The following is a 10,854-nucleotide window of genomic DNA, read 5'->3' as shown; positions in this document are numbered from 1 at the left end:
GCAGGTCATGAGTAATTGCCCAAAAACTGGAGGGTCTTTTCTGTTTCTCCTACAGTTGGCAACTGCAGCTTCAGCATTGCATGAATGCATTTTCAGTATTTCCTAATTGATGATTTCCTGGGCCTTCTCTCTTCTAGGAGTTCCTTGGGATTGAGGACTGAGTCTTTTTCTTTGGTTTGCTCTACCTCCCTCCCTGCTGTGTGTGCTGCCTGGTCCAGAAAGCATGAGCTCTCCCAGTTAACCATAAAAGCATCTGGGCGCATAATGCAGGCTCTGATTTCTGCTCTGGGTTTCAAACAAAAGCATGCAGTTCTTACAGTTGCAGTAGCCAAGGTCAAGTTTTCCCTTCTTTCCCTTTTTTTCTTTCCAATGTGGCTCCAAAAAAGCACATCTGTTAGGCCCATAGAGACCTTTGGGATAAAAAATGAGGTGTCTATTTGATGACTATGTAGGTGGATCTGAAATACACGAATTCTGCTTTCAGCACTAATTTTTGTTTTGGATTATGCCTTTGATCCTCAAATAATACTTCCAAGGTGTAAATCCACACTGATTCCAATAGGCTGCCATCTGCTTTTATAATTTTACATGACTTTTAAACATTTAAGCTATTGTTTACAGTATTTTTTCGAATATACTTTGTATTGCAGTAGGAAAAAGAGCGGAGGTGGGTCAGTATGTCTCCTCCACCATCACCATACTTGTTTTCAGCAACTTGGTGATTTGTTGGGTGTTTCGTTAATGATAAAAGCATAATAGTCTTGTGTGTTAAGATTGGGCATACGAACTGTGTTCCTTTATGGAAATCTGAACGATAGAATGACGGAGTGTTTGACCGGTATGTGGTTCACAAGCAGATGGGATGCACATGTGGTCCCGATGCCAACAGTGCCATGCCCATACACTCAAGGGTTAGATTGGTTTTTGTTGGCTCGTGGAGTAACTAAGTTGTTCACAATTTCCCGAAAAACATTCAATTTTCAGGAATACGTTTATGGGGACGTAATAGCGGCCAACACCACCACTGACAAAACGCCTTGAGGGGGAGGCGAGTACAATTCCCCACGCGGCCAGCACCGTCGAGAATGTTTCCAGGAGCGGGTCGCTGCCGCCACCTCGGCCCCACACCCGGGCAGGTACGGAAGGCGGGGGGGCACCGCGCTGTGCCGGGCCAGACCCGCTCCGGGGCAGCTGCGGGCCCGCGCTCCCGGCCCGCTCCACCCCGCTCCATCCCCGCGGCGGCGGGCACCTACGGCGGGGCCCGGGCGCCGGAGGCCGAGGCGGGGCTTGGCCGGCGGCCCCTCCCCTGCCGTCCCCTCCCCCGGCGGCGGCAGCAGCGTGCACCCGGGCGCGGCGGCCACAAGCGGCTCCTGTTGCGCCGCCGGGTGCCCTCGCTGCCCGGGTCCTCCCACCGCCGTATAAAGCCCGGGGCGGGCGGCAGCGCCCGTCGCTCCTGCCCGCAGCGGAGGAGGAGCAGGAGCGGCGGCACGCCGGGCGCGGCGGCAGCTCCCCAGGCACCGGTTTTTTCCACCTCGTTTTCCACCCCCGCCCCCTCTTCCCCCCGCGCTCGGGGGCTGGCGGCGCGGGGAGCGGCTGCAGGCCGGCGGGTGCGGAGGGGGAAGATGGCGTGGAGCGGCGCCCGGCCGCCGCGCCTCCTCCTGCCGCTGCTGCTGGCCCTGGCGCTGCCGCGGGCGGCGGCGGAGCGGCGCCCCGGGACCGGGCCCGCAGGTGAGGCGCGGCGCGAGGGTTGGGGTGCGGTGGCGGAGCCCCGCGGCGCGGTCCCGCCGCCCGTGGGAGGAGTGTTCGGGCGCGGTGAGGGCGGCCGCGGCGGGGATGCGCTACCGGGAGGTACCGGCGCTTTTGTGCCTCCCGGCTCGGTAACATCCGCCAGGAGGGGAAAGCCCTCCCGTCTCCTGCGCGGAGGCTGGGACCCGCCGCTTTCTCCATTGATCCCCCCCTCGCCCCTTTCTGCTCCTCCGCCCCGCACCTCAAAATGCCGCTCTAGGTGCCGGAGCGGGCTCGGCGGCGCGGGCGGGGGCTGCCGGCCGGCCGGGGCAGGGCTCCCGAGGCTGCTCTCGAGGGGAACCCCTTGGCCGAAAGTGCTTTAACCCGCCGGCGTGAGTCGTACAGAGATAGATGCATAACCCGCCTTGAAAAAGAAAAACATTCCTTATTGGGTAGTGAATATCCCTGGCTTTCTCCTCCCCCCCCCCCCCCCCCCCCCCTTTTTTTTTTTTTCACCCTTTCCCTGTGATAAGGTGTTGATCAGCATGTTTTTCCAAGTCTAGGAAAAGCATAGCGTCATTCGCTTCTTCCCTAAACTGTAGCAACCGCAGATGAAGTTCGCTACTTCATGCAAAAGTCAGCTGGAGTCTTCAGTGCTCCTTGCTGTCCCTCAGAGGCTTGCTTGCTCTTTGTTCGTTCTGTTTTGTAGTCACATTAGTTTCAAGGAGCCAAAAGATAGAAGTTTTATCTTCGGTATGTATAGTAAAAGAATGTATACAGGAAATTCCCGCAGAAAGAGGTGTCCAGGCACATGTATGTTCAACTATATGCCAAAACTTATTTCTTGCTCTAATACTGTTCTAGAGTCTGTACTGCTGATTTCTATTCTAGGCATACAAAGGTATTTCATCCCACTAGATTATTACCACATGAAATCCAAAATAGTTTCATTTCTTGGCTTGTTTACTCAAGAGTGTAATCAAGTTATTTTTAATATCTAGCTTAATTTTCTTCTGGTGTGCAGAAGGAAGCTCTTCTTTTTGAGAAGTTTTGTCAGCAAGTTGAAATTTTGATAGGAAATCTGCTGACTTGGTTGATAACGAGTGTAAAAAAAAAAAAAAAAAGAGTGTTGATGAATACCAGACTCTACTCAATGAGCTTCACATTTCCAGTTTTCTTAATGCTTTGCTGCCTGTAGGATTTCTCTGCAGATTGTGGTCTGTGCACTGTATGCAATCTGTCAGGGGCGTGTGAGCATTCCTGTTCAGCCTTCACTGTCCCTTGAGGTGCAGCCTACGGGGGCATGTTTTGAGTAAAAAGTTTAGCTCCTATGCCTGTTGTCAGGCCAGTGAGACTGTAAGTCCAGCTACTTTGGAAATCAGTTATTGCAATCACACTTATATTTTCTTGAAAATATCTATTCCAATAATGCCCTTTTTTACACTAAGTGTTTGAGTTGTGGGATCTCCAGCTAATATAATAGTTGGCATGGTGAGGATTTTTCTTTAATCCTGCTGATGTTCAAAGGTGTGAAAACCAGAGAGTGTGTAGTCCAGATAGCATTGTATGATTCAGCAAACCAAAAGTAGACTGCTACATCTATATAAATAATAAAAATGATGCTACACAAATTACAGTGCTATAAAGCACTGAATCATTTATATGTAGGTGTTCACAGAGGAAAATCTTAATCCTTTTTAATTTAAACATGAGTAGCCTGAATTGTAGCAGGCTCTGCTGAGTTGAAACCACTCCTTGAGTAGTTTAGTGACCCCAGACACTGCCTGCTGTGTTACTTGGTTTTATTCTGGTTTTAACCCTTAAATGTCTTTCCTGAGTCTGTGCTAGGTTGCTTAAAGAGTGGCAGACCTCAGTGTGTCTCCAGTTCTAGAAATCTGGTTTTTAGTTTGTAGTCTCCTGATACTGTGTACAACTTGGTGTAAAGCAGCATGCAAAGCCACCCTGACAGGTTTTAAAGCGGTCCATTAGTGTTACTTGCTTCAGAAATAGACTGTAACAAGGGTGTCTAAAACCGACTGCAGAGCTGCAACTTCTTAATAAGATTTTACTACTTAGAAAGGCTTGGAAAAGTTACATCAAGAGAACTACTGGTTGCACAGCAGTGGTGACTTGGGCAATGAGCAGTCAGCGTGGCCCTGTGGCAAACTGTGTTTGCAGAAATCCCTTCTGTGCTCCTTTGCTGAGGGTTTATGTTTCAAGCAATCACAGAGAAGAGCACCACTGAGCTCTGAAACACTGACTCCTGCACGGTGAAGATACAAAAGTTTCTGTGTTAAAACAGTGTTAAAATATTTCCATTGCACCGTACTTGCCGCATGCATGTTGCTTATGTAATGCAGTCCAGGATGTGCGGAGAGTGAGTGGAAAAGACATTTGTCATTGTGCTACAAGCAGGCACATTGCTTGGCAACAGATGTAAATGATGTTCCCACCTAAAATGTTTATTAATCAGCTGTTTACACGAGTCTGTTCCCCATAGCGGCTGTGAGGACTTGGCTGGCTGGAGCACGGCTGTGCTGAGGTGTTGGGGCCGCAGGCTGTAACAGTGGCCAACGCCAACGGGCAGGTTTTGAGATGGGCCCCATGGGTTGTTTCTGTATGTGCTCCTGAAACGTGAGGGGTGGGAATGTGGGTTGGGAGGGGGTTTGTCATGGAGAGGGCCCCGGCAGCACGGGTGACTTTCCAGAGGCAGCCCAGCCGTCCATGGGAGCGCTCTGAGCCAGCAGGCTTTCCTCCAACCCGGCATCCATCAAATGCTGGTCACAAGTGCTTCAAGCAGTAATTGCTGACTGGCCTAGCTCTGCCAGGACTCACTTGGAGACACACGTGTACTACTGCCATTTCTGTTGACTTCTCTGGGCTCAGCCAAAATGGTTGCTGTGAGTGATCGATATGCCTTTCGCTCTGAGGTGTCTGTGGTGCGCAAGCAAAGGAATTTAGTCATTCAACCATCTTGACATACTTAGAAGTACTGAAAGACTCAGCCTGCTTGGTGGGGGAGAGGCTGTAAATACAGCACTCTATGCCTGCCTCTGTCTCCCTGCCTGATTTTTTTTCTTGCTTCTCTACTGATGCTAGTTTTGTCCCATCTTGTCACCATGTTATTTAAAACTGCTACATAAAACTGGGTTGGGGAAAAGCCTCTTCTAGGTTTCTTGGGAGTTTTGTGCCCTTTTGTAAGGACTGTACGAAAAAGCTGTCACCTGGCTTTTACAGGTAAAGGGTAAGGGCAGGGGGTGACTACCCAGGACCTGACCTAGCAGGACACAGTGGTTTTGGGTTACCCATGTGCAGAGGGCACCATCATTCTGAGTCCCGGGGGAGTATTTAGGAGTGCTTGTAGCATCAGTGTGCACCACTTCACATGGGTAATGATCACTCAAAGTAGATACCTTTAGGCTCCAGGTTTGAAATAAATGGTGAATAACAAATGAAACAGTATGTAGTGGGCAGGGGCATGTGTGTATGTGTTTGAACATTAGTTAAACGTAAGTGAACATGGCTGTGGAGGTGCAAAGCACTGAAATAATTTTTCCGTCACGTATTTTTCTCTTGAAAATACTCATCCTTGAAGATACTCCAAGTTGGCAGTCTGAGTTCTTCGTAGCACCTGGTTTAGAGGCTGCACAATGCCAGTCTCTGTTATAACACACAAAAAAATATTTTAGAGTTTTTTTGGCCAGGTTTTTCTTTCTTCCCTTAGTTGGAGGGAATAAATAGGCTGTGGAGGTAGACCACAGTGGTGGGTGTGACATTGCTTCTTTCTGCAATATGCAGTGGGGTTGGATAAGATCACTGCAACTGTGACTTAAAATGTGCTTTTAATTAAAACAACAAAAAGTAAAACAGTTGTGACCTTTATCGTCAGCATTTGATGCTATAAATTGCAGTATAAGGGCACAGTGGAATGACCACCATGGTTATTTGAGTCAGGGAGGTTTTGTGTGAAATGTGTTCCTGTTGGGGATCTAAACTAACAGATTATTTCTCAAAGCTTTCTTTACATTGGTGGCACATTCTGGAGAGTCATGATTTATGTCCAGGTTCTTGGCTTTTCCCCTGACTGCTGCTTACTTAAGCAAAAGAGACTCAGTCTCTTCATGGGGAGGTGTTTATTTTGTCTGTTGAATTAGCACTATTGCATTCTGTAATCAAAAGCAGCATCTTTCCATTTGTGTAGAGCCGATAGTCTGAAATATAAGTTACTTGACATGCTTCTCAAGTGAATTTCCTTGTTGTGAAGAGTAAGTGGTGGTAATAAGGGCGTTTTTGTTTTCTTTTATGTCAGTTTTTTATAGTTTTTGAGGGACTAGTTGCAAGGCAAACAAGTTTGAAAGTGAGGAATATTTTTGTTCCCTCTAAATTTAAACATAGAGCATGGTTCTCTCCAGCACAACTTGACCAAACAGATCAGCAGCAGGAATGTGTCTGTATGTGTGGGAATGTTGAAACTCTAGAGAGTAAATGACACTTAATCATCAAGGAATACGTGCTTGCAAGCACAGTCTCACACTGCAAGTGGCTTTAGGTGGTTTAATAGACCTGCTTCTGGAGTATTTCCTTAAGGTGAATTCAGTTTTCAAAGTATGTTATACTGATCATAAGGAGACTAAGTATGTGAAGTACTGTTTCATCCCAGATGTCTTTTTTCTTTTTTTTCCAGGAGCTAGAATTCCTTTTACAATTTGTAGTAGAAGAAAAAGCAAACAAATGAAACGCAAACAAATGACAAGTCCACTAAAGAAACAGAGTAAATTTTTTATTTGATGCTCAGAGTAATCTGGCTTCACGTTCTCTGCATGTGTGTGTACCTTTTTTATATAATATTTTAATGATATTGGTTCCGACTAATCCCTGAGACTGCAGAAACTTACTAATTGTTGAAATATTTAGATTATTGACAAATTATAGGGTTGACATATTTGATTATTTAATTCTGTTTCTGCTTGAACCAAAATTAAAGATTCTGTGGATTACCGTATAATTTCTTTTAAAACACGTTGACTATTTTTGTAATGGAGTATGATGTAATTACAGACCAATTTCCTTAATAGTTTAAGGCTAAACAGTAGAACTCTGTCTTGGCTTAAAACATTACGTTCCAATATATAGGACAGTTTTGAAGAAACTCCCTCTATTTTAGTGGTTGGCTCACCAGCTCTTATGGTCTGCCCTTTGAAAGTATTCCAGGGTTCCTTTTCGGACAAGCTGCAAATCTATCGATCCACTGTGGTTTTTCTTAGGAAATAGACACGGGGGGGAAAAAAAGCAGGGGTGTGGGGAGTCCTTTTTGATGGTAGTACTGGTTCTTGCAATGTTACTGTAAGTATGTTTTTTTAAAGCTGTCATATGCAGTATTTGTAACTAGTGCAAACAAAGCGTAAGGAAAAAAGAAAAATGCTAAACAAAAATAGGTTTGGCATTTAAGTATCGTTCCTCTGAGAATTAATTCTGTACCTGTGGGTCTAAATGGCAATGTACTGAATAATCCCATTAGGGGTTCTTGCTGAAATCAGCTCTGCAGAAAATAATCAGTATCTGATAGAATTCCTTTTGTAATTTTTTACTTTTTTTTTTAAAAGTAAAAATGGATTGTTTACTTCTAGTTTTGTAGTTCACACGAAACTTTAGTAAGCACAAAGGGTTTCCTTAGGCTATCCTTATAAGCAGTTTACTAATTCTATTTTACATCTCTAAAGGAATTGTACAAATGTTAGATCAGGCCCAGGACATAGGGCCAGATGTGAAGCTGTAGGGCAGCTTTTTCAAATTAACTGACTAATCGGAGTGGTAGCATCCACTATGTCACTATCATGACAACATGAACCATGGTGCAGGCATGGACGACTATTATGTGTCTTCAGGATGGATCCAGTTCCAGCTCCAATTTCTCTTTTTTTAAGAAAAGACTAGTCTAAGGAGAAACTGTTATTGCAAATCTTAACTGATGAGTTTCATTGATGGATTGATTAGCTGTTGGAAAAGGGACTTTAACAATACCCGGTGCTGTGTGTGACTGCTTCTGTTTAAACAGCTGGATTTGCTAAACAACAGTTTAAGAAGCATGCTTTTCTCTAGAATACATATTTATGAGAGACAGAGAGGGCAAGGCTATGAAAAGGCAGAAGCTGAGTAAACTTTCTCACTTAGACAGCTGATGTTAATTGTGTCCTGCTCTCAGCTGCACAGACCCGATGACAGTTTATAGAAGGGCCATCCAATCAGTGCCTTCAAGCAAGACCCAGCCTGTGTTGTGACTCCATCTACTCTGGCTCAAGAAGATTGTTGTGGTTTGATTGCTATCTGGGCACTAATAAACAGCTGTAACCTGATCTGTTCCCTGCTTGTCAGGAAGTTAGGCAGCTCTTGTTGGAGGAATTGCTTCATGCATAGCAATGATGTCATTTACAAACAGTTGATTTTAATTTTTTTCTTATTTGAGAACTAAGGAATGTGTCTTATCTTTGTTTTACTACAGAATAACTGATTCGGTAGACAGGGTTTCATCCAATTCCACTGAAACTAATGGAAAAACTCTTGACTGCTGCAAAATGAGGAAATCTTGCATTAGAATGAGTGCAGGCCTGAGCACTGGCCAGTGCTGCACCTGGGACTGACATGGGTGATTGAGTGCACATAAAGGTCTTAATGAGCTCTTGTTGACTGTATATTCAATTCTACTAAATTAAAAGAAAGTAGATTAAGAGCTGAGACAGAACTAGCTTTCAAAGGTTTTCTGAAATCAGTTGTGTATTAATATTGGGAGTAATTACTAATCTTTGTCTGAAAGTGTGTGTACATATATATGCATATACAGAAAAACAGTTACAGAGATCGTCTGTGGGTGGTGTTTTTTATTTATTTATTTTTTAGAACTGGCTCTATTCAACAGTTGATCATTTCCATGTAAACGTTATAGATGCTGTATCTATGTGACATCAGGAAGGATGTGATAAATACCAGGCAATAAGCAGCAGCTCAGCAGGCTTGCTGTTTGAGTCAGTACACATGGAAGAGGGAAATACCTGTTCACATCCCTGTAGTCTGTGAATTAAAGCATGAGAGAATACTTTTGCATGAGAAATATTCAGTATTTTAATAACAAACTTGAGATTCTGAAATGCACAGTTGCTACAGCACTGTTCACCTCTCCATAAATGGATTTAGATTGCAGATGGCATTTAACAGTAATGGGACTCTTGAATCATAAATTTCTTTCTAAGTCTTGGAAAACTTCAGTTTGGATTCAGTTAGTAGAAAAGAAAAAATAAAATAATTTTAGTGTCCTGTCCAGGGGCTGTGTGTTAGCAAGTACTAATCTGGAATTAATTCTATATTATGAGAAAATTCAGAGCATCTCTTGCTTAACGTAAGCACATATTTCTGCTAACCCAGCTTCTTTGTTCCTTTCAAACACATGAAAAGAGGGAGAACTCTGTAACAAGCAACACTTACTGTGTCTGAGGAATTTGCAACAGTACCAACTATTCAAAAGTAACTGAAATTGGGAAATTATACATTCTATATTTCTCTCCCTAGACAACTTCTGAAAACTTCCTGCCTTTACTAGTTCCATTCCCTGGCTTGGGGCAGTGTTGGGAGTTTTGATACTAACAGCTATTGCTCTGTAACTTCAGCAAGGTCTACAAATAACCTGGAGGAGCACAGGAAGGTTTATCTGTTGACATCCTGTGCATTGAGTGATCCCTGATAACCATAAATGCCAGTTGTTGTCATAACCTGTTTGCAACAGTTTAAAGGCAGCAGTATTTTTTTTTTCTTCTGCAGGTTGGACGTTTCTATATATCAGGGTTGGCAGAGGCAATACCTGTGTACCTACACTAGTTCTGCAATAACTATGCTTATACCATCAAAAGACAGACTTCTATTTGCTTGAATTTAATATGTCTGATTTAAAGTGGAGAAGGTACAAGTCTACTAATAGCTAGCCAGAAGAATCTTGTACTTTTTTGGAAATTACTTAAATAACGTTTGTGCTGCTCTTTGTGTTTTGCAATAAGACATACATGTATTGAAGTGCAGTGATTAACAGGATGTTTGTGATAGAGGAAAACAGACCAAACTTTCAGAAGAGCTCTGTACATGAAGGTCTGCTTGTTCAAAATCTGGCCCTTAAGATCTAATTGAAGCATTGCTTCTTAGAAATCCATTTCTCTTACACAAGAATGTGTACTGGTATAGGAAATCAGTATGTACTATGTTTGGCAACCCATGCCTGTTCTTAACTTGTTCTCTGTTAATTCTAATTTAATCTTTTACTTTAAATCTTATCACTTTCTAATCTTTCATGAGTTTTTCAAGCATATTTTTGTCTCCCCTCCAAGGATATTTTTTAAGTAATTCAACCATGCTATTAAATTGCAGAGGATCCAAACTTAGAGGGTGATCATGGCTGTGGTTAATGGGACTTTGAAACCAGTCCACCTCTCTTGGAAGCAGTAAGCTGTGGGATGAATGCAGAACAGAAGTTGATTGTATAATATAAAGATCATATTAAAACAACCCCCAGAACTTCCAAATATGAAGTAGTATTGTTTATGCACCAGTCATCTTTCCCCCTCCTGGAGTGTAATGCACATCTCTTTCCTGAGAAGAGATGATGAACATGTTTGCTATTTCAGCACATTGTCATGTTTCTAAAGAATCCTGGGGGAAAATAAACAGCTGTTGGATGTCTCTCTCTTTTCCCTCTTTATGCCAGAAGTTTTATTTGACCAGAAATACTTCTCTTACTTAGCTTACTACTTTCTTTGACCATGTGTACATCATATAAGCTGTCACTGGATAGATATATATGTTTAAAGCTTGTGTTTTTTTCATGTTGTGTACTTAAGATGTTCTTTGTTTGCTGCTGGATTACATTAACCAAGTACATGTATGTAAGCATAATTTATAATCATGGTTATATTGCATATGATGGATTTCTCCTGTCTCCAGCTGTTTGACATCTTTTCAGAGTATGTGGATTTTCAAAAGTTTTATTTGACATAGAATCTTAAGTTTAGACTATAGCTCCTATTCATAGGGGAAAAAAAAACAGTTTTCTTTTTCAGGAGTCTAATATTGCCTTCTTGAGTGATAAGTAGA

General features: G+C 43.4%; 1 protein-coding gene across 4 annotated transcripts in view; it reads left to right on the top strand.

The window, feature by feature from the left end:
- Positions 1-1,381: 1,381 nt before the first annotated feature.
- Positions 1,382-10,854, top strand: part of PLOD2 (procollagen-lysine,2-oxoglutarate 5-dioxygenase 2) — a 58,410-nt gene continuing 48,937 nt past the window's right edge. For 2 of the 4 annotated variants that reach the window (XM_074833845.1, XM_074833844.1), the window contains exon 1: positions 1,382-1,728. In XM_074833845.1, the coding sequence (XP_074689946.1) occupies positions 1,623-1,728 (106 nt within the window). In that variant the 5' untranslated portion in view covers positions 1,382-1,622. The remainder of the gene's footprint in view (positions 1,729-10,854) is intronic. The other 2 variants (XM_074833846.1, XM_074833847.1) reach the window with 2 other exon arrangements.

Source organism: Strix aluco, chromosome 9 (assembly GCF_031877795.1).
Source record: "Strix aluco isolate bStrAlu1 chromosome 9, bStrAlu1.hap1, whole genome shotgun sequence".
NCBI classification, from domain to species: domain Eukaryota; kingdom Metazoa; phylum Chordata; class Aves; order Strigiformes; family Strigidae; genus Strix; species Strix aluco.
The sequence above is the reverse complement of the archived record's forward strand: the minus strand, read 5'-3'. Positions and strand labels throughout refer to the sequence as shown.